Below are 26,516 nucleotides of genomic sequence, written 5' to 3' on the forward strand. Positions count from 1 at the left end.
CTCTCTTGCAAACATTCAGATGTTCTTCGAAGCACAGATCAGGCAGAAGTATATTTTTTCAATTCTGAGGGGAACCTAGCATGGATATCTAAGCTCAAAATTTTAGAAAAAAACAAAATTAACCTCAACATTCAAAGTTCTAAAATTATAGAGCTTGGTCTCCCTAGAGAATGAAAGTGCAAACCCATGTTTCCAAAACTTTCCTATCCAACCCAGGGCAGCAAAACAGAACTAGCCTTACAAGATCTAAAACCATCTAAAACATCCAAAGATTACACCAGAGTCCATGAACGAGTTTGCATGCATTATCATGACCAACCATCAGACCATGTTTTTTTTGGAAAATGAACTTACCTCTGCTTTTTTCTTTTTCATGTTTTCATGTAACAGAAAGCTCTATCTTCACCAGCAAGTGGAGGACTATCCTGTTTTTGCTTCAAAATTGCTCCGCGCCGTGTAGATTGGTCCTTACGGCTTTAGCGAAGTGAGCGCAAGCAAGCGGACTGCATTGTCATATGGAGGAATGCAAATCGCTCTAGGGAGACCAGGCTGTAAGCCAGAACATAAAATATCAAAAACTAGACTGTGAAATAATTTAGAGCCTGGATATCCAGGCTAAGGGGAACCTTGTTTATCCTTCAAAGTCTGTTAAATTATTAGGAGTTAAAATTGAATATAAATTAACATTTAAATTAACATATAAAAATCATATTTCCAATATTTGTAAAATAGTAAATAACAAAACGAATGCATTCATGAGGATTAGAAGTTATCTTAATACCGACAATGCCCAGAAGTTCGCATCAGCTTATATTTTTTCACAATTTAACTATTGCGACCTTATCTGGATGTTTTGCTCTAAGACTAATAATCAAAAGCTTGCGAGAGCGCATAAAAATAACTTTTCTTGAAGAGCTTAGAACGCGTCGCAATCAAGACGATGGATTGTATCTAGCGGTTCTTTTGTTTTTGAGGACTAGATTTTTTTAAATCTAGCGATAGATTTTACTTTCAATCCAGCGTTTGTGTAAAAACAATGCACGGGCGTTCTGGAGTCTCGAGTCTAGCCCTTTAGCTAACTGGAAATCCAGACTACTTAGGTATGTAATAGTCCATGACATATATATCCGGCTTTGTCATTTGAATCGCTTAAAACAGAGAAAAATCTCTTTACTTTCAAGATATGAAAGGATGAGTGCAATTTTAGTTTTGTTACTTTTGGAACATTTTTCTTTTCAATGGAACACGTCATTTCAAGGGCATTTTTCCTGCAAAAAGCGTGCAATAATTTTTGTTCGAAATTGACGAGCACTGTCTGAAAAAAAACTTGTTTTACCTGATTCATTCAAACTTGTTTTGCTTACCGTAGGCGCAAAAAGAAGGATAAAATGTCATCTTTCCGGAATGCAGCCAAAATTTAAAAGCACACTCCTGTCTCAGTGCCCCGATGGAACTATTTACCTCAGTGGGGATGAAATTTCTACCGAATTTCCCAATGCGATAGAAAATCTATTGTTTCCAGCTCAAAAAATGCCAGTTGAGGATGGTTTTGGAGTGCAATTTTTTCCATTCAATCTCAAATGGGGATAAAATTATAGGGCAATTTCTCAGTAGGGTTAAAATTTTAGAGTTTTTTTCTATCAACTTTTCCAGTGAGGTGGGGGCGGGACCACCGGGTCTGTGTGACAGGAGTGTAAAAGTGGTTTTGAAGTACCCTGTCAAAAAAAATGGTAGAAAAAACCCGCAGCTATCGGATAGTCAGTTTTCTTTAGGAAATAAATTGCACACGGCTTTCAATAAAGACTTGCCAAGAGTCTACTCTTTCATGTGTAAAGGTTACATCATGAATATCATAAATACAATAGATTTAATTGTTTAAACTTTGAACGATGTGTTACACTTAACAGCCACAACTAGTCACGTGGTCATAAAAATGTATAAAATCAGTTACTCATCATCTTTGCGACCACTTATTATTTGGCTTGGAATCAGTACAGGCGTTTAGTGATAAGTATCTGGTGAAAGTATTTGAAATAGACTTTTGTGTGGAGAAGGTGCTGAACGCTCGCAAATAGGGAGAAAAAAAGAAAAAGAAGAAAGGATCTTTATTTGTGCAAGGTAACCTTTTAGTGATAGCTTCTGTCTTATCAAAATTTTTATTATAGTAAATGTTTTCAATCCTTTATTTTCAAAGTTTTAGTTTTACATAAGTGTTTCCGTTTCATATACCAGACACATATTTCGTTTCAGGACAGTGTCTTGCTATTTTTTTATTATGCTGATATAAGCAAAAAAAGAATTTTACTTTCCCTTGTTCGGTGTCTTTTCATTTCATTGCGTCTCGTGAGGCTACTTTGTTTCTTTTGCATTGCGTCGCATCAATTGCGTTACAGATAATAGCCCCTCATGGGAAATTAAAGTCTATTTCAAATTAGCTACAATCAAGGTCGTAATATTTGAGAAAAAAGGGAAATGCACCGGGAAGTTTTGAAACCACAATCGATTTGTAAATGCTCTAAAGTAGGTTGGAAGGGTAGAGTTTTAACTCTGAGTTTTAACATGAGACTTAGATTTGAGGATCCAAAAGTTCAAAAATAGTCCAATAAGGCTCAGAATATAGCCTGGAAGTATCTACCAACCCCTCTCAAATGGAAATATTCGATTATATTAAAGAGATAGCCCAAAATCGACTTTCTCGCCTTAACTTTAAATCTTGAAAAACGTTAAAATAACCGGAATTCCACTCGAATTCCACTATTTCCAAAGCATGTGACTCGAACGAGAAAGAAAAGAGGCGCGTATACAATTCGAGAATTTTACAAATTGAGCACGGCTCATTCACTCCTATTGTTTTTTACCGCTATGGGCGGCATGGGAAGAGAGACTAAGTGCTTCTATAAAAGACTCAGTGAACTTTTATCCGAAAAACGAGATGAACCTTTGTCAGTCACAACAACTTGGGTTAGAAGAAAGGTGGTCTTTGCTCTTTTGAGTTCAGTTCTCTTGTGCCTCCGGGGCAGTCGAACTCCATGGAGCAAAGATAACCTTCCTTCACTCTCCAAAAGTTCAAGCGACTGTGAACATTTATGTTCTATTTGAATTTATTGAATATAAGATATAACGAATTTTGTTAGTATAGTTGGTGGTTTTCATCAAATATCTTTAAAATTTTTCCAAAACCATTGTGAAATTTAACAGTATATCCTACAGTATATATTAAAGAATAAATTAGAAGTAAGAAAGCGTTTTTGTGTGCCGTGATAGTGGAAGCAAAACTATTTTTACTGTCGTTTTTACAAGAACTTTAGAACTCGACTTTACATTTTTCGTTGTCTATTTTCTGTTTGGATTTCTAGTTTGTTACTTCTAAGTTCTTAATATTTCGACCATTCATTAATAAAACCTCTTTTACACCCAGGCACACATTAGGCGAATGCCCTATCTTTAGTCTACGGTTACATGTATTGAACTCTTAGGATGGCTGACCAGGGAATAGTCAACGACCTGTTGACGATGACGGAGTCCTACTTGGAGCTTCCAACTGATCACATGTACAGCATCATGTTGGATTCGTTCAAAAATTGTGAGAAAGGCGCTTTCTTCTTCGATAAGAACCCAAAGTCAGCAACACAGTATGCGTACTCAGATGTTACTGATAAAGTTCATCATCTTTCTACTGCAACAATTTGTAATAATATGAGTCAGGTTTGTTAGTTGATTTTTATTTAGCCCTTTCAGTCCCAGAATTTTGCACTAAGAATTAGTATTGGTCTGTTTCGATTCTTATACTGGTCAAAATGCCCTTTTTGGGCTATAAGTCGGGAGTTCCACTTGGGATTTTGAGACAGAGACTACTTTGATTGTGAGGCAAGGGTTCTAGTGGGGTTGTGAAACAGGCGTTTCAACTAGGACTACGTCATAAGGGTTCCACTTGGGTTGTGAGACAAGGATACCACTTTGGACTACGAAACAGGAGTTTTACTGCAATTATGAGACATGGATTTCACTTGGGTTATTAGACAGGGCTTTTCTGACGACTACTTTATACTAAAATCAACAATTCCAAATTCCTTTCCAGGTTTATGATTGGGATTTTGATAGTTGCGTCTACTCTGATAATACTAATAGCGATATGATCTCCGAATATTTTAAATTGGAATTCGCTCAATTGCTGCTAGCAGAACAATGTAAGCAGACATACACGTGTATGAATACCGCATTGCAAGCTAAAGAGGCTTACAGCAAAGCTTTGGAAGATCTTTACGTACAGGTATGCACCATACACAAGCTTTTTTAGACAGCCAGTTGACATATAATACAGTATTACACTCATTTAACGTTATATGCTGGGGCCAGTAAATTTTGACCCAAAAACTAGCAAACAAGGTGACAGCGTTAACATTGAATTACCAAAGAGGCTATAAGTGCATAACTTCTAATTTCCCGATTTTTGTAAAAGCATGAAGGTAATAAAGATAGATGAGAGTCAATTCATTTTGTTCTATTCTGATTTATCATCGGAAGCAAACAGCTGTTTGGAAAAAAAGTAATAATTGAAAAAAAATGAAAAAAAGTTCGCATAATAAGCACAATACTCCAAACTTCTAGGGGAAGCTGCCCATAAAGCCATCGATAGATTTAAAAAAGAATTGCATGTTACGACTTTAGTCTGTACACAAACCCGATATCTACGGCTAGTTTCAAAATTCATTGCCGTAGCTACGATAATCGTGGGATACACTCTGGTACAGAGTAGTTACGATTAGAAACCTTGTTCATTTTGACAGAGTATGAAGACTGCTGCCCAATTAGACATGAAGATTTTAAGATAAGAAACTTTCAATAATGATGCAACTCTCAATGTTACCAAAAATGGCAACCCAAAAATGTATCTTTATGAAATTAATACATTCTTTTAGTGTTATATCAGCTGAAACTATTTCGAATCGAATTTTAACAAAGCTCTTCGGCAAAATTAAGTTTTTAAAAATCAACCGAACAGTCTCTTTCTGTTCTTATACAGTCATATAAGTTGATGTTTTTTTGCTTCCAATGATGGTACATCAAAGAAAAGTCGCTTTGAATAGATTTATAAAAGATTTCAACGACCATTTAGGTCATTACCGAGATGTTTTCTCTCCATCTATATCTTTAAACTTCATGGTAAAAGTAAAGCCTTAATCTTTTGCTGGACTTCAGTAGATTTATCAACTTTAGCGGCTGTGCATTGTCTGTCAGCTGATTTTACGTTAACAGTTGCGTGTCTTATAGTAGAATTAAGCTGGCAACATTTTGAGAAACTTTTGGGGATGTCAAAAAGGGACTTTAATCGTAACCTAGCACCTATTTCCTTACGTACCTTCCCATTCCAAATAAATAACATATGCGCATGAATTAATTGTTTCTATAGGAAGAGTTTATCATCGAAACCATTGCAAAGCAAATCATTTTAAAGAATGTGAACCCGGCTTCCATGAAGTTGTTTGTTTTGAAAATGCTGGAATCGAAAAAACTTGATGACATTATTAAACGTTGGAAGGATGTGCTTGGATCGGATTTAGAAAAACAAGTTGATCTGGCTGAAGGATATGTGCACGGCTCCGAAATTATGGAGGTCTGTTGAATGTAATTTACGCACGCCAATTTCCTGGACTTACACATAGTAGGGGGCCTAACCAATTTTAGTCTATTCCAAAGAACAGTATATTACAAGATATTTTTGAGAGGGAGGACGCGGATTAGGCCTGGGAAAACTTTTTATGACCAAAATAGTGAAAATATTGGGAATACCTTGCTAACAAACAACGCGTCAAAACTTCGACAAAAGTCTCTGTTGTTTTACTTCTCTCAAGTCTTTTAGCTATATCATAACAAAGATAACAGAGGCAAAATCATCGTCACCTTGTCAAAACTCCGACTAATATTTCAAAATTTTGACTTAAAAGTGTCTAATAATTTTAGACAGTGTCACATTCTAATTTCGATATTCTTATTACACAGGCTCTCAACTTTGGCAAGCTATTTTTTCCAAGTCATAAAAAAAATTATTGGAGTGACAAAAGGGATTCAAAAGTATACACGCAGATGAAATTCTGCATTTCAGAGTTGAAAAAGTTGATAAAATATATTACAAACTTATCCAACGAAAATAATAATTTTTTGTGCCTTAGGAGTAATGTTCAAGCTCTATTAATCTTTTCACCTAAATAATTCAAAGAAATAAAATTATGACGGAATATTGTCGGATTTTTCATACCAATTGTGAAAACAGGTGGCAACGAAGCTCGCTTCAAAGAGACAATAAAAGATAGATGTCCAGTCGTTTATATGTTCATGGTTTTAGTCAGAGAGTTGTTGAAATACATTTTTTTGCTCAGAATTTCATGCTCTTTCAGATAGTATCAATCGTTTTCGTTTATTTTGACATCAGCTATTTCTCTACCACTATTTTCCCTTGCAGTTTTGCTTATGGCGTCACTATTTTTGTCATAAAAAGTTTTCCCGGACCTAATCCGCGACCTCCCTCTCAAAAATATCTTGTAATATACTGTTCTTTTGAATAGACTAAGAATGGCTAGCAGAGGCGTATTTAGGGTAGGTCAAGTAGGTCAAGTGACATAGTTCCGAGAAATTGAAAAACATGAAAAATTGTGAAACAGGCTTACTTATTCCTTTTAGTGATACACAGTCCCCTTCAGATGCCATGTCTTGTATCAACTTTATCAATTTTATGCGTGCGGCAGTTAAAACTTAGACTAAAATTTATCTCCGCAGTTTTACCTCTCTAATGTTTTGTGAGTGAACCTTTCGCTATTTAGAGGCTTTTATTTTGATAATCCGAAAACCTATCTAATACCGCCCGACTCATATCGCCCCGCTTGAGTGACTTAGCAACACCCTTTTTGACCTCTTTCGCCCTAGCAAATCGGGATCATATTATTACCGAGCTCAATTTCTCTAAAAATTCACGTGTAATGACCTTGAGTGACTGCTTATATATCTGGCCGCCTTTCATTTAGAGATAATATGAAGCTGAGAGACATAGCTAGAAATAGCTGAAACGACCTAGCAAAATTTCTGAAAAAATCGGGGTAATAGCTATGAGGCTACGTACAGCTTCTCTGTCGAGTTTATTAAAAAACAATACTCAATTCACTTTTCCTAGCTTATCTCTTTCACAATTTTTATTGAGAGAAGCTCAGTTTCCTGAAATTTGCTGAAGCGACCCAGTTAACTTTTGAGTTTGATCTGAAATTTTGTGAAATTCCAAGTAACTTTGACGTCTTAACTGTGATTTTATAGCTTTAATTCTTATGGATCGATTGCTAAGAATTGGTCGTCAGGGTATTAAGTATAAGCACCAGTTGTCACTGCTTTAAGTTGAACTAATAATGTTTATTTTTTAGCAAAAATGAAGCATTTTTCAAAGTCTTTTAAAACTTTGTTTTTTACCTGCTTTTTGGTTGTTGTTGTGAGCGGAAATGAATATATTAGAATGACTTGACACCATTTAATTACCTCCTATTCAATTCAAAACATAAAACATAATTTTAGGGATATAAAGGCCTATAAACTCAACTATAATTCATCTATATTTCTTGTTTTGGGGAATCGGACATTGCTCCACATCAGTATCTATTTTTTTACCACAAGCGGTTAATTAGCGTAAAAAGGTAGTTAAAACGTGAGACAGGGGTATACGTTGAGTAAAAAATTCTCATAATTAGTTACATAGTACGAGTGCGATACAAACTACGTCCGTCTAAACAAAGGTGGAAGCTTGCATAGAATAACTCGGATAGCGATTAAAGAATGTATACGGCTTTTTAAGGGGTATTCGAGGTCCCCCGCAAAGATCCAACCATGGTCTGCTGAGTCAGCATACTGACCTGACTAAACGATAAATCATAGTCTATTTTGAAAGCATTCTCTCACACACACGCACACGACTATTCTTTTAAACATTACTTTTTTCTTCCAAAACAACCGAAGATATCACCCTCACCCTTCCTGTTTTTATTTAATAGTCTTTTATATTGTAGCATTTAAAAGAAAGTTTAAATCAATAAGGAGGAGAGAGTTTTGTTTGTTTTGCAAATTCTTCCCCTCTCGTTTCATTTGTGAAAAGTTTCTTTGTTAAAATCTTTTGTTTAAAAATATTCGTTTAGAGAATTATACTAATTATGTGAATTCTTGATAATAGGCCCGATAAAATTTGAATCTCGATTTTTTATTTGTTATGATGACTCAGCATTTTATGGTCGGATCTTTGCGGGGGACATGGATGTATAAAGATTTCATATGGCTACGCCTTTCCAAGAACCAGACTTGAACCATTGGCTTCAAAAGTTTGACCTACTTGGCAAAATTCCTAAATACGCCACTGGCTAGGTCGTAGAAAAAATGAACCGGAACCCAAGGCTTGGCCCCCTACTAACACGCCAATTTTGTTGGCCGATTTCTGAAACTTCCCATAAAGCAAACTCAAGCAAGATCTCGCGTCAATGCAACGACTTCTCCGATATTTTGAAAAATCTGTGAACTCTTCACAGGATTTCACAGACGGCACAGATTTTGGCATGATTCTTGTTAGATTCTTGCTCGAATTTTGCTTTTATTTTTTAAAGATTTTGTGTTGATCGACAAAATTGACGTGTAAAACTCCTGCTCCAAAACACGTGTCTAAAACAAACTGGTAAAACGAATGAGCTATGAAACGAATAGAAATAATCTAAATTATTTTTTGCTTTTTCCTTTTTATATATGACTTTTGATTTGTAATACATTGCATTCAATTTGTTAACAAACTTGGCCTGGGGGGAGGGACACTCAAGGTAAACGACTGACCTTAAGGGTCATTTTTCCATACTTCCCAATGTCGAAATGAGTAAAGATGAGAAATAGTGCACCCTAAAGGGGGTAAAATTTGGAAAATCTGACCATATTTTGCCTATGAAAAGATAGAAATTTCAAAAACCACCGTAAGGGTCGATTTTTCGCCTAAATTAACACAAAGGCTTAATATTTGGTCGCACGTTTGGTCGCAAAAATTCAAGTAAAACCTGGGCAAAAGTTTTTAACAGTTTCACATAAGCTAAGTTATCTCAACTTTTCTTTCTAGGTGTGTCGCAACCGTCTTAAAACAGACAAAGATTGCTTCAAAACTGAGATTACAAGGAAATGTAATGCTTTGAAAATTGTTTATGATCTCCGTACCCACCACCGGAACCGGGGTATCAAACAACGATTTATTTGTATGGTCAGGACGTGGTTGACTGGTTGAATTCAAAAGCCCAAGACTATAGTCTTTTTACAGGTGACCACATAACATTAAAACGACGTCCATAACGTTCAAATAACGTTAGATGAACGTTCAAATAACGCTCTGTGTCAGTTTGGGGATAAGCCCACCCTCCAATCTGCTTAGGTACCCCCCTCCCCCACATTCTAGATAGGCTGCATGCATTCCCGAAATATTTTTACAGATAGGGAATCGTCCTTCGAAAATTATTGCCAAACTTATTTAGTAATGTGATCCTTTCTAATCTCTCTTTTGTAACCACAAAATTGATTAAGAAAGAAGATTTATGGCTTCTTGCACCATACTGTTATTTCTCTTCGTGCGGATGAACTATTTTTTTCGACAAAGTCGAATCAATTTATTTCCTCTAAAAATTAACGCAGGAGCTTTTTAGCTATTTCTGAATAATAGGGTAAAAATAGACGATGCAGAGTCAGGGTGTCAGGGCGGTTTACGGGAAAAAAGTGGCGGTAGAGTTTGGAACAAACGGACGATACCAATTTGGCACCACAGCTCAACATAAAAATCTTAGCCTGACTTTGCCTGACCGACCTCTGAGACAGGTAGGTGGGTTTTCCTTAGAGAAGAGCTTGTATTTTTTTGTTCAAACTGAGTGCAAACCAAACCAAGAGCCAAACAAGATGGCTGATGAAATTTCACTCGGAATTTTTTGTTTGAGATTTATCTTCAATTGCTTGTAGTGGTTTGTACTTAGTCTTCTAAATTTAAATTAAAAAAACTACCTAAAAGAAATCATACAAGGAGATGCTGCAGCCAGTGTCGAAAAAAAAGATTTCTGGCTGTGTCCTTTTTGTCTTGAAAATGGTCGAACCGAATCATCTATAATACGCAAAGGCAAATCCACGGCTTCAGCTACTGCTTACTCCACCAGGGCTAACCACCTCCAAAACTATTTCCTTTTTTAGTGACAATAGGATCATCTGGGTAAAATCCTGCAGAATTTTTCTCTAAAGTATACTACGGACCACCGACGGACCATAACAGATACTGTTAAAATTCTGCTTTAGAATCTCTTTCTTCACAAATTCAAGTTCTGAATAGTGAAATTACGAATTAAAAGGGAAAGTCAAAGGTTCAAATTAATTTATTTCCTCTCATTATGAGTGCGGCACCCCCAAAAATAATTATTTCATCGGCCAAACTAAATTAGAGAAATTACGGTAATATCCTTCCTCGCTTGACACCAATCTCATTGAAATTCAGTATTTATTCATCAACTCAAAAAACTGAGAAGTAGACGTGACTTACAAGCACTATTTGCATCCCTTATATCCCATTTAGTCCAAGTGAGGGTACCTCCTCTGGTCCCAACTTTGATGGGCTTTATCTCCAGAACTAAGAGATTTCTCTCGTAGCTACGATTTTTATAGAGCATGAAATTTTGCTGATGTATGACGTCAGTGCTGAGCCTTTGAAGTTTTATTTTCAAAAATTGCAAAGCTCTAGAGCTGAAAGGGTTAAGAGCAAAACCAACCAAAATTTCCAAAATTCTAGCCCAAAAATGGAAAGCTATCTTTCTCAACCATTTGAGGGCTAGATTATTTGATTTTTACCATCTTTAACAAGAATTTGAATGTCCATAAGGGTAACGTACGAACGCACTCCTGTAACTTCCATTTACATTAATAATTACACCCCTGTGTCACAGACCCGCTGGGACCCCAGCCCCACTGGAAAATTTAGCAAAAATTCGTCCCCGGAGGAAAAATACTCTTGAATTTCAGCCCCACTCGAAATTCCATGTTTAAAAACTGCAATCCAAAACCATCCCCACTAGATTTTTTAACCTTGGAACAATAGAATTTCTATTCCCATTGGGATTTCAATAGGAATCTTTATCCCCACTGAGAAAAAAATTCAAGCGGGACTTTGAGACAGGGGTGTATAATTCTTAAATATTTTTCCTGATTTTACAGGCAATAATAAAGCAAAACTATGCGCTGTCTTTGCCTAGTAGACTACAGAAAAATAGTTGAGATGTAATTCTTTTTACAGTTCCCAATGACTTCAAAAATGTCGAAGCTTGTGTAAGCACTAATTTAGGACTTCTGTTGTCTTCTAACAGCAAAGATAATGTTTATTAGCCGTTGTTTTGACCTATTGTATGTCAGCAGAGGTTAATAACTTCCAATATCTCATTTTACAGGCCACGATCCTAAAAATTTTGATATCGTTAATCCAATGGGCTGTTTTATTGGGGGCACAGATGTCTTGATGAAAGATGGTTCTTCAAAAGCAATCGAGTCTTTAACTGTTGGTGACAAAATTGCTTGTGCAAAGGGTAAAGTTGGGGTCATCTCAATTGAAAGAGTTCAGCATAAGCATGATACCAGATACCGTGTGTATGGGTTCAACGATGAGGAACCATTCTTTCTTGGAGTTCATCCCTTCTGGACACAACATGGTTGGAAATCAATGTTCCCTGTTCAGTCAAAAAGCGAGAATCCTTCACTACATTGCGGTCAGTTAGAGGTTGGTGATTTTGTGTTGAGAGCTGTTTCTGAGTCGTCAAACCCTAAATATAAATGGGTTGAAATTAAAAAGATCCATTACCAATCTGCATCATCGAAAGAAAAAGTATACGGTGTTCACACTGTAAGTGGAGGCAAAAGTTACCATGCCAACGGTTATGTCGTTTGTGAAAATTACCCACAAATCACTTTGGCAAGGCTTCAACAAGGTGTGGCAAATCTTGATCAAGAAGGGAAAGATGAGATGATGAAGTTGAGACCAACTTTAGTGAAAATCTTTGGTGATGGAATGTCAGATGTGATCATGAAGAGTTTGAAGGAGACAAAGCTGAATAGAGGGAAACCGAAAAAGAAAATGACGTCATTACTTGGAGATCGATCATTTGAAATGAAGTTTGTATCAAACAGCAATGATGAGTTTAAATCTGTTCCACAACACATGTCGTATCATCAAGGTGAACTCTTCATCGATGGTAACCACATATCAAATGCTGAAGTTTATCAAAATAAGAAGGTGGGTGTTGTAATGTCAATATGATCAATGATTTTAGTCACTTTGATCGCGATATGATGACGTCAGAGCGGGAAAAATTGTGAACCCATTGCAGTGACGAATTTCATCAATTTCCAGGCTGTAAACTTTATATTTCTATCCCAGCAAGCACACAACGTTGTTTTAACGTTCAAATAACATTATTTGGACCGTCATCGACATTAGATAGACGTTGTTTGACGTTGTGTGCCAGCTAGGATGTTTGTGGCTTACAACCTTGTTTTTTTACATTTTTGTTTGAAAGATCCCGGATACCTAGATACCCCTTAAAACCTACAAAAAGACGGCACCCTCTATCTCATAATCTAGGCTGAAACTTTTTTTGTTGAAAGTACGCTGACTATGGTTTTCTTCAATAGCATTGATGTTTTGTAGAAACCAGTTTTCAGTTTTTCACAATTCTTTAAAAAATTGAAAAATGAAGATGAAAATTGAATGAGAAAAAAAAGATATTTGAACTTCGCTGATTCCAAATCTGTGCTCAGATTTTTCATACCATTCTAGGAGCAAAAGTTACAGCCCTTCGAAGTGAGTCCACTTTTGCGCTTTTGGCCATTTTCCCGCTTCAAAGGGTTTGGAAGCAGTGAAGTTCAAATATTTGCATTAATATCAATTCGAAATTTTTAGCATAGCTTTGTCTTGGCTTCTTCATTTTTCATCTTAATTTTTCCGTCCATTTTCAAAAGAAAATTAACCTGCGAAAAAATTTTCTTTCCAACGATGCATAATTATATATCATTAGCATAGATTAAAATGTTATACTGAGCAGAATTTCTATACGGTCTTAGATTGTTTGGTCAAAACGTGATAATGATGGTTTCTGGTATCATGGAATCTTCACCTTGCGAAAGAATAACTGTCATGCCAAATGCATCATGGTCAAATCGAAAGATTTCGATTGCAAACAGATCATTTCGAGCACAGAGTTGACGGCAGCTGTGGCAAATGTTTATGCTATGAAAAAAAGTGTTGCTGAAATCCCTGATGTCCCTGATAAAGAAGACGATCAGAAAAGTGGAGTCAAGAATGAAGGTATAATCGGAGCTACCTTTTCTGTGCTTAATTGTAGGAGGGGTGGTGGAATAAGCAGGGGATTGGTACTAAAGGGGGAAATCCATAAAATGGAGGGGTCAGTATTAAGGGTTCTGACCATAGTCCAAAAATTGATTTTGGTATTTGAACATAAAAGTTATATTTCAGGTTCCTTAACACTTTTAACAAAGAATTGCCTTTATAAATTGCTTTTTAATCGAATCCCTTAAGAGTAATTAAGAATTTAATTGCAAAAATGACGTTATGAACTTTATAAAGATGTTAATAATATGTTGCATCACCGTCTTTTACAAAAAGTGCTTAGTTTTAATGGGTAATTAACTTTTTTGTTTCAAAATTTCTTTACACTGTCCGCAAAGAATTGAACAATTTTAAATTTTGCGGAAAATTTTTCTAAAAAGGTGTGTCAAAAGTTATGCCTGTTTTTTTAAGCAAAATCCAGATGAAAAATTGATGAAAAACCACTAATTTGAAGATTTCGAGACAAAGAAGCATTTACAAAAATTTTCCACAAAAATTTTGGTTGTTCGGTAAAAGATACACCATCTACTGCAAAAAAATTTTCTAAATATTTTTTCTTCTTTTTTCTTCGCCGAAACTAAGCTCTTCAAAGTTGAAATACTCTTCCTCGCAAAAGTCTTCATTTTCTTCTTCATCAAATTTTTTCAATGCAATTTTTGAATTTTCAGATTCATGAATAGTTTGTCTAACAGAAAATGTATAACATGCCATAGTTTTGTTGGTTACATCAGTCAGAAAACACATATTAAGCACGGCAATTATGAAAAATTCACTATGGTCAGAGCCCTTAAGTGAGTTTGGGGTGATTTTCCCAAGGTTTTGACACATTTTCAGGAAAAAAAATCATAAAATTGAGGGGGGGTCATTATAGAATGCTACTTGGGTGATTTTTTCATCCGCGATTTTAAGTTGTAATGGAAATTTGGAAAGGCCTTAGCTGCGAAATATTTTTAACCAAAACTCAAAAATGTCAAATAAACACTTTTTGGATGTTTACTGACATTAAAGAGGCGCTAATAATGCGTATTTCAACAACCAACATGCATGATTTGACAGTAGAAGGCACAAAATCGTGAAAACATTGTTCCCTTGAAATCTTAAAATCTCACTGATGAGCTCAACCCTCAATACCCTTGAAAATTAACCTCAACAAAGTATTTTAAATTTATTTGTTTAGAATTCATTGAGTTTGGAACAATGAGTGTGGCTATTACATTTGATGCACAGACTGGAGAACCTCAAGTTGAAAGTGGTATTTGTTACCCTGGCATGCCCGAAGAAGAATTTTTTGACTCTGAGGTCTCCTATGATGAAGAAACAATGAAATTCCACACTAAAATCAAAATCGATAAAGATTACCTTGGCAGAGATGGTCCCTTCGATCAAAGCTGTGATAAGTACATCATATTTGAAGGTGAGCTAACATTAATCCAGAACCTCGATCCCGCAACACAGGAAAAAATCTTTCAACCCTTGGAACAGGTGCTTCAAAACTTTGACGTGATTAAAAAAATTCTAGATTAAAAAAAATTATGATTGGTCTGTTTTTAAGGAGTCTGCTAAATTACGTGGGTTACGTGCGTGTCGTGGGTTCGTGGGTTCGTGGGTTCGTGCCCTCGTGGGTGTTCGTGGGTTAAAATGTCTCGTGGGTTCGTGGGTTCGTGGGTCAAAATATCTCGTGGGTTCGTGGGTTCGTGGGTCCAAAAAAAAATCACGTGGGTTGAAATTGCTCGTGGGTTCGTGGGTCAAAATCGCTCGTGGGTCCAAATTTTCCCGTGGGTCCAAAATATTCCAAAAATCCCAATACTGTAAGATCGTGTAAGATATGATATTTTAAGCAGTGAGAGCTGTAAACATTGTTTACATTTCGCTGTTTCATATCTATTCTTAAATCCATCATCTTCTAAAACCCTAAAACACTTAATAATGATTCAATTTTTTCTTTTGTAAATTTCTTTGCGATTCGCGTGTTTCGATATTTGAAACCCTTGCGCAATTTTACCGTCTGAAGAAGAATTGTTAATGTTATAACCAATAGACATGACTTTTTATAAATACCCAGGAAATGTTTTTATTTTAATAATTATAAATTAAACGATTCTTTTAAAAGACTGTGACCTCTTGTATTAATTGTGTGGTAGGTGGAACATGGTAAACCGTTAAGGGAGATAAAAATAAGATTCCTCATAGTGACGTTAATTGGGCTATATATATATCATAAAGCTTTCGATGGAAGTCGTTTTTTAAGGTCAGCGGTAGAAATATTAATATTAAAATCAGATCAGCAGCTGGAAATGTTTTTTGACATTTTCCATTTCGCTCTTTCTTCTCATAAAAACTATTGAGTTGATTATAGGGTGAGAAGAACGAAGAACAATGAGGAAGTTTTTCAATTTTAAACTATTACAATTTTTGCTTTACTATAGGTCGTAGATAGCGTTTTCGACTACTCTAAAAAATACCCGATGACTTTTATTTCTTATTTTTGGAAAATTATTGGAATTTTTTAACCCACGTGATTTTTTTGGACCCACGAACCCACGAACCCACGAACAATTTCAACCCACCCAATTCAGCAGACTCGTTTTTAAGTGGAATTCGTTTTTGTCTTTTTTCTAGGATACCAAGGTTCGTGCTTCTTATTCAGTGAAGACTTGTTTTAAACTGTATTTTTCACGCTATCCATTGGACATAGGACGTCCAGAATACGTCGAAATATGTTGTTTTTTTTGACGAGACGTTGTCTAAGTACAACGTTCGCCAGACGTCTTGACGACGTCAAAATGAAACGCTTTTCGTTCGTCTTTGTTCGTCTCATGATGACGTCTTAAATGGATGGTATTCCGACTTACTTTGCACGGGAATCGTTTGGTGTAGCTTGTGTTGGCTTATACCCAAAAAAAACCTCAATCTCGGTCAAAATATATTGGGAATTTTGGTTAATTCCTCAGCAGTTTAAAGTTTGAGCGAAAAGGTCACTTTTGGGCATATTAATAAATTTATTCGAATATTTCATTTCGAGAGGGGTTGGCAGACTTCCAGGCTGTATTCTGAGCCCTATTGGACCATTCTTGGACTTTTAGTTCCTCAGATCCTAAGGTCCTAAGTCTTAATTCTAGCGTTAAAACTCAGAGTTAAAACTCAACCCGTCCAACCTACTTAATTTACAGCGCTTCCAAATCGTTTGTGGTTGTAAGATTTATCGTGGGACATTACCTTTTTTCTCAAATATTATGACTTTGATTGAAGCTCCAAGACCTTTTTGCCTTTGATGTTATTTATATGCAAGTATTCATTTTCATACAGATCAAAGATTGGAAAAAGATAAATAATTTCAAAAAGACGTCATTTATATGGAAAAGAATCTCTATGATTTAAATGAACTGGCTTGCATATAAAATGTCAGTCAGTTTGGGCAAAACAGGTGATGGGTATCCTTTCTCATACCTCAAAAGTCTCTCAAAGGGGTACAAATTCATTAATTAGTGCTGAATGTCTGAATGGGTCCCAAAATCATGATAATCGAAAATCTCCCTCTCTTCACATTTTCCAGAAATTTCGACTTAAGTTTTAAGAAAAACATTTAGAAAAGAAATTAACCAAAATTTGGGAAAAATTGACCAAAATTTAGAATCTCTCTGAGGGCCCCAAAAAATATCAAATTTTTGTCTTTTTGATGTCTATTTTCGATTGTTGGTTTGAACATATCCGTCACCTTTGCAAAACTAGTACCCCCGGGTTCGATTGTTTTTCATCTCATTACCCGTACTCCTAGAGCCGATGTGGAGATGTGCTACTTTCTCGAAGGTTTTTGAGACTACGACAAGAATAGAAATGGAGACTCGAGAGTAGTTTTTCGTCTTCATCGTTCCAGTCGTTCTAACTTTCAACTATAATCTATATACTTCCTCAAAAAAGAAAATAAGAATCTTTGAAAAATAATTTATAATGTGTACTGTTGGAGAGTTTTTGAGAACGTTTAGACATATCAAATCTATTGTCTTTCTCTGACTGAAATTTCACAATTCATTGGAGTATAATAAAACTTGTTTTAAGATGGTTTAAGATTTTTCTAACAAGCTGTGAAGAAGGTGCATCTCAACAATTTTGCACTTCACCCCTTTCTGACATGGTTTTTTTCAGCCAATGGGGGTAAAAATAATGGACTGAAACCCGATGAAGAATGATATTCCCAATTTTTTTTGGCTGGGGATTTAAAATCCATTGTTTTCAATTCAATTATGTGGGAAAGGAAAAAATAGCATTTGCTAATTTGATTATTTTTAGCGGGAACAAAATTTAAAGCATGATTTTCTACTGGGGACAATATTTTGGCCAGTTTTTCCAGTGGGAACGGTTCCCAGTTGGTCTGTGAGAATGGAGTGTACTACACCACAAAGGATAATCCATAGAGACAATTCCCCGTCAATTCATGGACCCCACAGCTGATTGGTTGAAGGTGACGTATTGACTGATTTTATGTCACTTTCAACCAATCAGCTGCTGGATCCGTGACTTAAGAAAAATAGGTGCCGGGTATGTGGGAGGTCTCTTTTTCAAAAGTGCCTCAAAGGCGCACAAAAACCGTTAAAAAGCAATGCAGTTTCTGCAAGGGTTCTAAAATTACGAAAATAAAAAATCAGCTCCCCCAAAGCAGAAATTTTTAGTCTCTCTAAGGATGGCAAAAAACGTTTAAATTCAGGTTCTCTAAGCGCCTATTTTCCAACTCTGGCTCGGAAAAACCTAGTACCCCGCCCTGGGGTTGCATATGATATTTATAAAAGCTCCTTCTTAATAATCTTTGCTTACCTACACACAGGTGATATTGAAACAGGAGTCCATCACAGAGTGGACGGCGTTTGTTATGCATACGAGCCACCCGAACCCGAAACCAGTGGTACGAAGTATAAGTGGGTTGGTGATGTAATTCCATCAGAGTTGTTCACAAAAAATGCTGACAAAGCAAAGGAAATGGCATGCTTGAGATACAATCATCATGATGTTGACGAAGATTTCCATCACATGCAAATGAATAAAGATGTTAATTCACCATCTGGAAAATACATTTCTTATGGTGCATTGAGATTTGCACGATCGTACTATGAAGGCCAACTGAGTGTTGAAAACTTACAATATTCTAACCCACCTGATACAGAAGCCAGCAACAGCATGTTGATGGATAGGGTGAGTATGTGCGTTACCCACGACATTGATGGTGATTTGCGAACTAACATCCTGGGAGCGGCTGATCCTGATTTTATTGGTTTCAGCGATGTGAAGAAAATTGCTGAAGATCCAGTTTTTAAAAAGATGTTTAATGAAAGGTATGTAAGATTTTTTTGAAAGAACAATTTTATTAGAACACTTCAAAAAATACAAAGGATTGAAACTTGGTGGAGTTGTTCCTTGGATCAAATTTTGAGTTGATTTTTTATTTTTTCACGATGATAACTTTTTCTTCGTACATACGTAGTGTAAGTATCTAAAGTGCGTGCGTATATTGTATATTACATTTTTTGGGGAAAAAATCACTTCAAAAGCTAGTAACAATTTTCAGTTCACTTTATTTTTAACACGAAACATAGGATCGCAAACTTGGTACAAAGTTGAAAAGAAGAAAACAATCTAAGGGTAGTGATTCAAACCCTCGAAAAGCTTTTTAACATAACCCCTGCTTTTATTATGTTTGTGTCCAAAAATTGCAAGAATAAAAAAAATCTAAATAAGGGGAAATCACAAACTTGATGTAATTTTGTTATGGCTCCCTCCCTGCTACCGATTATTTTCGTTTTTTTTTTACCTTTTGAAAATCTTCTATTTTTTACTTTTCCCTTTCCCTTGCAGCTTTGCCTTTTCTATTTGCATCACTCTTGCTTTTGATCATAAAAGATTTTCCTGGGCCTAAAATCCGTCCTTCCTCTCAAAAATGTTTTGGAATACATTGTACTTTCGACTGGGAACAGTAAGGTTTAGACCGACCCCCTCTTTTATATAGGTTTTTCACATTTCGCTAAGTTACATAATTTCCACCATTATGGACAAACGTTCGATCTAAAAGAGGTGATTCCTTATAAACGAATCCATCCGACACATCACGCCAAAACAACGTCCATTTGACGTTTATAACGTTCAAATAACGTTTTATGAACGTTAAAACAACGTCGAATGCCAGCTGAGATCGAATGTTTTCTTTAATAATGGCGGAAATCGTAACTTAGCGAAACTAGAACATCTCATCTCATATACATACGTATATCTGTATATCATATTCACCACGTTACATTTAGGTTTGGTATTGCATATCTTATGCAAGGATTATTACAATCAGACGAATCGAAAAAATTTTTCACTGAGGATGACAAACAGAGATTGGTATCGTATTGGAAAGGAACAACTACGAATTGTTTATCACAAGACAAAGATTACGCCGAAGCTCAACGGCTTTTGAATCGCCTGATTACCATTGAGTTTACTACAATGGACGATGATCAAACGTTACAGGATTATATGGATGATGGAGGTTAGTACAAAAAGTTCTGATTGGATAAGTTAGCCCTCAATAATGCATTAAGCATACAAAGAAAGCTATGCGACCGTAGTGCAGTGGTAGAGCATCCGGCTACGGTGCGTAAGTTTGTCGGTTCAACCTTCAGCCGGGTCACACCAAAGATTCCTAAAATGGTACTTGATGCTTCAGCAATTAAGGGCTCTGACCAATTCATAAGATCGAATACGCAGAAATGGAGATAAAACTTTTGTTTTTAGTTCCTTGTCACTTTTAACGAAAAATTGTCCTTATAAGTTGTTTCTGAATTTATTCTATCAAGAGTAATTAGTAATTAATTACTTGCAAAAATTACGTTATGAACTTTAAAAAGACGTTAATGAATGTTATATTACCCTCCTTTACAAAAAGTGCTAAATTTTAATGGGTAACCTTTTTGTTTCGATTTTTTTAAAGTGTCTGCAAAAGATTGAAGTATCTAAACATTTTCTAAATTGATGTTTCAGAAGTTATGACTTTATTTGTGCGAAAAATTTGGAAAAAAAAATAGGTCAAAAGCCACTATTTTCAATATTTTGAGACAAAGAAGCTTTTACAAAAGATTTCCGAAAATCTATTGTTAGTTTGGTTAAAGATGCCCCATCTAGTGCAAAAAAATTTTCAAAATCTTTTTCTTCGCCTAAAATAAACTACTCAAAGTCGAAATACTTGTCTTCGCAGATGTCTTCATTTTCTTCTTCTTCAAATTTTTTCAATGCAGTTGTTGAATTTTCAGATTCAGGAATAGTTTGTCTAACAGAAAATGTATAACATGTCATAGTTTTATTGGGCACATCAGTCAGAAAACATATTTTAAACACGACAATTATAAAAAATATACTTTGGCTAGAGCCCTCAAGAGAAGGATCAAGGATGAATTCAAGCGGAACAATTTAGGGAGAAAGAGTGGCGCCCTCCCCTACCTTCGGGTAGATAGTTATCGAAAGAGGAGCATTCGGGTCACCTCCGACTGCGGTCACAGACTTACTTTATGCGAAAATCTCAGCCAATCAGAGTTTTTTTTATCCTCGATAGTTCTTTTGTGCAAATTACGCAAAGTCAAAGCAGGAAAATAATAACTTATTTATTTGTCTATTTTAATCGGAAATCACACAGGGGGTCAAGTGAAGCTCTATTCCACCAGCCTGTAAAGTTTTTCTTGCCAGCCCGTTTCTTCCCCTTTTGAAAATGAACTTGAAAACACTTGATAATGTTCTGGGACAATAGAACAAAATTGATTTGAATCATTTTCGCTCCATTTTGCCCAGGGACAAAATCGCGGGTCTTTTAGGTTTTTTTTCTCAATTTTTGTCCAATGAAACGAATCCATCAGACATACACCTTTTTCTTGTGCTGGTGGTATATGAGCCCCCCCCCCCAGCATCAACTCCACGCATTCACGCAAATTTTTCTCAAGTTTCACGGAAACCCAATTTTTCAGACAATCAAAAAAACTTTCAGGAAAAATCAGGGAAACATTTGAAAACCGGGAAAATTGCACATAATCGGTGGAAAAAAGTGGAGATTTACATTTTCACACGTACAAAGTGGCATACATTCACGCATTCACGCAATCAGTGGACTTTCTAGTCAGTACCTTCACACAAACCAAATATTTTCTTTGTTCAATCGCGATAAAAAAAAGCAGTTTTCGTCTAGCAGGCTATGGACTTTCATGTTCACGCAAGTTTTTCTCAATTCACGCATTCACGCAATTTTTTTTTCAATTTTCACGCATTGATGCAACCGAAAAAGCCCATCCACTCATTTAGGCAAACCGCTTAAGAGCCTCAGAGATGGAGCATGTTGCGTTGCGCTGATGGGGAAAAAAACTTCTCGTGTCCTTAAATACGAGCGAAAGATAAACTTTTCTAAATTAACGATAGCTTGGATTAGTTCAAATCATATAAACACTCTGTCCTTCTAGAAAACCATGTATTGTAACACGCATGCGTAATTTGTCGTTTTTAAACCATATGTAATTAATTCCCGTGATAATCAAAGGGGAATGAAAACAGGGCCCGCGCCACCGGGGGGGCCGGGGGGGGCCATGGCCCCTCCACATTTTGCAAAGCAAAATAAAAAATTTCTCTTCACCTAATAATCTTTTTCTTTTCTGTGCGCGTGCCAATAAAAACGTTAGAACCTTTCTAAGAGGTGACAGATGGACACTTAAATAAGTCTAATTATACTATTTTGTTTAAAAAAAACAAACTTAACAGTTTTCTTTCAGAAAATCAGAACAAAAAGGAAGCTGTTTTAGCCAAATAAGACAGGTCAAAATCGAAAATTTTCCGGCCCTCCTTTGTCACTATATTTTTGTTGGCCCCCTCAGTTTCAAAATCGTGGCGCGGGCCCTGGAAAACGTAGAGGTGGCACATTTTCGGTCGGGGTTATGGATGGCGACATTTGTCGTTTTTTATGAAATTTGTCGTTCTTTTTGCCTATTTTTAGTAAATGCAGGATTCTTTAGATAAACAGTCTCAAAGATGCGAAAAACTGTAATAACCATGGTTCAAATTAGAGAGTCCATGTTCTTTGTTTGAGGAAAATTTTTTTAAGAGAAATATCGTGATGCCTTGACAACTCAAGAAAACCATTATTTCGGTTGCCAAGGTCTTATAAACTCTGCTTCCCTTAGCCATAGGTCTCCAGGGTCGATGTGAGGAAACTGTGCAAGATTTCGGACCTCAAAAGCAACTTACATGTCAATTTGCAAGTTTATTTTAGTTAGCCTCTTCATTATTATACATAGGTGCAAAATGGGCAGAAAACCTTTATGATGTCATCAGTACACGCGAATCTATCCAAGACATGGCGATTGCTGAGATCATCACCAAAGGAAGCAGTCCGTACCACAAGTATGTCATGCTGCTCTTTTGTTTGGCGCCCGATACAGATCATGTGAAGGAGCTCCACACGGACATCGTGACGTACCAATTACAAGAATTGAATGAATACTTTGAAGGGACAGAACCAGAAATTGTGGACGAACAGATTAGAGACATTACCAACGCATTCTTGTCAAAGCTAGAAAGTGGTAAGTGTCCTTTAAATATCTAGCCCAACTGACGTTTTTACTAACGCAATCTTGTCAAAGCTAAACAGTGGTTAGTGCACTTCTAATATCTAGCCTAGCCTGGTGTAAATAATGTTGATTCAACATCCACCTGACGTTAGATGGACATCATGAATGTTAAATGGACTGTTACGACGTTTCGTTTTTCAAATTCTCAAAACTGCTCCAAACTGATGAGAATGTTTTTGAGGTGTCTCCCTAACGGGCTCTTTAAAACGCATTTAGTATGATTTTTAAGATTTGGCCGTTCAGAAAAATCTTTTTTCGTGCCCCTTGCTCTTCGGCGCACCTTTAAAAGAGTTCCGCTTGGTGGTGGAGCCACTTTGGGTGTATTGCTGGAATTGTTTGTGTTTGTAGACTCTACTTCTGCAATATCTTGAAAGAATACGCCAATTGACAAGCAAAGTGACGTCATCTTTGAAGCAGTTTTGAATATCATAAAATATTTTAGGTGAACTAGAGGATTTCAACGAAATCAAAGCTCAGCTGATGGAACTAAAAAAAGATATGGGAATTGAATCAATGAACGAATTCCAGGAAACCTTTGCGACAATGGTCGCTAATGCTGTGAATATTGCATTCTTTGAAATTAAGGTGATAACATTTATTTATTCATTGTATTCACCATTGTAATGTTTTCTGACATTATGTCACTTTCACAACAGCTGATTGGTTGCAAAATCATCAAGCGAGACTTAATAATTTCGATATCCAATTTTCACGTTGAATACATGGTTTATCGCATCGAGTTTCAAGCCCGAAGGGCTAGAGACGAGACTCCTGGATGGGAAATGAAACCACTTGTTTCCCATCCAGAACGCCCGCGCTTAGTTTTTACACAAACGCTGGTTTGAAACTAAAATCATCGCTAGATTTCAAAAAATGTAGTCCTCCAAAACAAAGGAACCGCTAGATACAATCCGTCGTCATGATTACGGTGTTTTCTATACGAGTTTTGGATGGTAGCTTCAATTTCTTTTGCCTGAGAAGGGTTGAAGTTTCGCCTCTAGCCCTTCGGGCTTGAAACTCAATGGTTTATCGTTCACTAATTAGCAGAAAAGCATTTTACTTTTTACCATTAATTTTTCATTCAGTATTTCTCTCTTTTTATGACATTCTCGAACGTTTTACTATCTTTTTTAAGGATGTCAATTTCATTGTTTTTTCTGTTTGTAAAATTCCAAATCACGTAATCACGCAAGAAAAAGGTCCCTATCGCGCCATCACGAAACCCGCTTGGAGGGGGGGGGCTCCTCAAGGTATATAATAAAACATATATGTTAAAATATAATAAAGAGTTGACACAATATCTTTGTTTCAAACTCAGAGTTTCATGGTGCACAGGCACCAATCTTCAGTGAAATGAGATAACGTATGTTAAAATATATATATTCAATAGGTTTGCATTGGTTATTGAATTTATTAACCCTCGGTGATATGTATTTTGGGAGAATTGCATCACCTCGGGTTAATAAGTCTCAATAGCCGACTTTTACCCATTGAATATCTGCTTGATATTCAACAGTGTGTTTGGTTAGAGGTGGAGGCTGACGTGTATTAATGTCATATTTTAAGCGACAATCTTGTTCTAAATGGTCCGTGGATCGTTAAAAAGGAATATTGATATATTGATACCAAATTTCATCCGAAATGAATATAAAGGGGTGTCAGTCATCCGACACGGAATCATGTTGGAAGAAATATAAAACATTAACAGACGGAATGTTACATGGAAAAAACCCGTGCCCGTCTGGGACAGGCTAGATACAAAACTTCCCTACAAAGAAGATCGAGGGTGGCCCATGATGCTTCTGTTTGCGTCGGACCTGGTGGGTTGGGCTTTATGTTTTTGGTTCATCTTTAAACGAAATCAAAAATCTTCTTTTAGGAGGGTTCATTTAAAGGAAGACTTTGCCCTGCCGTCAAACAAGTATGCGACAATTACGGCATTACCTCGAAAGTCAAATTTATGGGTAAATGTGTTTTTGGATTGGCTTACGCTATGGGCTTCGTGAACTGTGTGCAAACATTGATGAGGTAATTACTTTTTTCGTTTAAAGGTAGGTCTACATTTGCACGCGTTGCGGTCACACTTGCTTGGAGAATATTAATACGTCATAAAAAAGAAATACACGCTTGAGTTGAATAAGCGAGTACTTCAATACACTCTTCTCGAGATGCATAAATTTATTGTTGTCCTCGTTTTCAAAAAGATTTCGTTGCTATGAAATTATACATTTAAACCAATTTAAATTCCCAAAAGGCAAACATTAACTCTAAAAGAAAAGTACTTGAAATTCAAAATGTCTCCTGAGATGTAAACAACAATATTATCATTGTGAACGTGTAATTTTATAGCAATGAAATCTGTTTGAAAACGAGGACAACAATAAATTTATGCATCTCGAGAAGAGTGTATTATCAATAACTTTATTATATTGCTTCTTGGTGAATCACACTCTGATGACTTCTCGACCGCAGTCGAGACAATAGATTTAATTCTAGCTTGCCAACTATCAGAATGCTCCCTTAGCTGTCTCAAGAATCCGAATTTGAGCCCAGTGTCCCTGCAGATGGTATCTAGGGATGTCAATCTATTCTTGATTGAAGAATCAACTTTGGTTATTCGACAACAGAAGAGTTGGAATCATATCGGAAATTAAAATTCGAATATCGCAAAGCGGAACAGCTGTTACTACGTAGAAAAAAGCCGTAACGTCTAGTATAGGCTAGAGTTGAGCGCATTTTTTTTTTTTCAACTGTTTTAAGTCAGATATTAGATTGCTTCATTTTTTTGGCCAAGACCACGTGACGGTTCCGTATTATTCAGAAACAAAATGAAGCCATTCTGTTGGTTAAAAATGACGATGGCTCCAAAATTGTGTCCAATAGATTGGCTTCATTTCTTAATCTCCAAAAGTTTTAAGGCGTTTCCCACTGGTTAGGGCTAAAATGCTCATTATTTATTCAATAAACTTCATTTTTGGTCAAATGAGCTAACCAAGCTCCCACTCATTTTTGTGGGAACCAATATTCTCGGAACACTTATTTTCGCAGTGCGAGGGTACTAATTTGGTGCATTTTTCGGAACTAATTTTTGCGGCTCACACCCACTTTTTCCCGAAATTCTTTCGTATTCCTAAGGGGTTTTTGAAGAGGATTTTTAGTAAAAGTCGCATTTTGCGGAACTAATTTTCGCGGTAACACCCAAAAACGCGAAAATTAGTTCCTGTGAAAACTAGTTCCCTTAAGCATGAACATGCCTTAAGGTATTGATTTTTTTGTTTAGGTGGGACACGTTGGCTGCCGACCAAAAAGCTTTAATCACCGTTGATGCTATGCGATATGGTACGGAAATCATGAGAGCAATGTTCAGTATTGGTGATTATGTGGACGAAAGTTTCGTTAATGGAAAGTGGGATTGGAAAAATAACAAGCAATTTAGATCAGCTTGTGAAAACCTTGGCATTAGT

The 26,516-nt window shown here is 36.2% G+C and overlaps 1 protein-coding gene across 1 annotated transcript; it reads left to right on the forward strand.

The window, feature by feature from the left end:
- Positions 1-9,230: 9,230 nt before the first annotated feature.
- On the forward strand, positions 9,231-25,101 carry LOC136806621 (uncharacterized). The gene is made up of 9 exons (XM_067063210.1): positions 9,231-9,316; positions 11,469-12,307; positions 13,135-13,378; positions 14,598-14,834; positions 18,240-18,744; positions 19,708-19,940; positions 22,720-23,004; positions 23,495-23,637; positions 24,932-25,101. Exons 2-9 carry the CDS (start codon positions 11,504-11,506, stop codon positions 25,082-25,084), a joined length of 2,604 nt encoding a protein of 867 aa, XP_066919311.1. The 5' UTR covers positions 9,231-9,316; positions 11,469-11,503; the 3' UTR covers positions 25,085-25,101.
- The last annotated feature ends 1,415 nt before the right edge of the window (positions 25,102-26,516 follow it).

This window comes from Clytia hemisphaerica, unplaced genomic scaffold (assembly GCF_902728285.1).
Source record: "Clytia hemisphaerica strain Z4C2 unplaced genomic scaffold, Clytia hemisphaerica genome assembly, whole genome shotgun sequence".
Classification (NCBI taxonomy): domain Eukaryota; kingdom Metazoa; phylum Cnidaria; class Hydrozoa; order Leptothecata; family Clytiidae; genus Clytia; species Clytia hemisphaerica.

Coding starts and splice junctions, on each gene's coding strand:
- LOC136806621 (XM_067063210.1), top strand. CDS start 11,504: ATGGGCTGTTTTATTGGGGGCACAGATGTCTTGATGAAAGATGGTTCT. Junction 14,835..18,239: donor TAAGTACATCATATTTGAAG/GTGAGCTAACAT, acceptor ACCTACACACAG/GTGATATTGAAACAGGAGTC. Junction 23,638..24,931: donor TTGCATTCTTTGAAATTAAG/GTGATAACATTT, acceptor ATCTTCTTTTAG/GAGGGTTCATTTAAAGGAAG.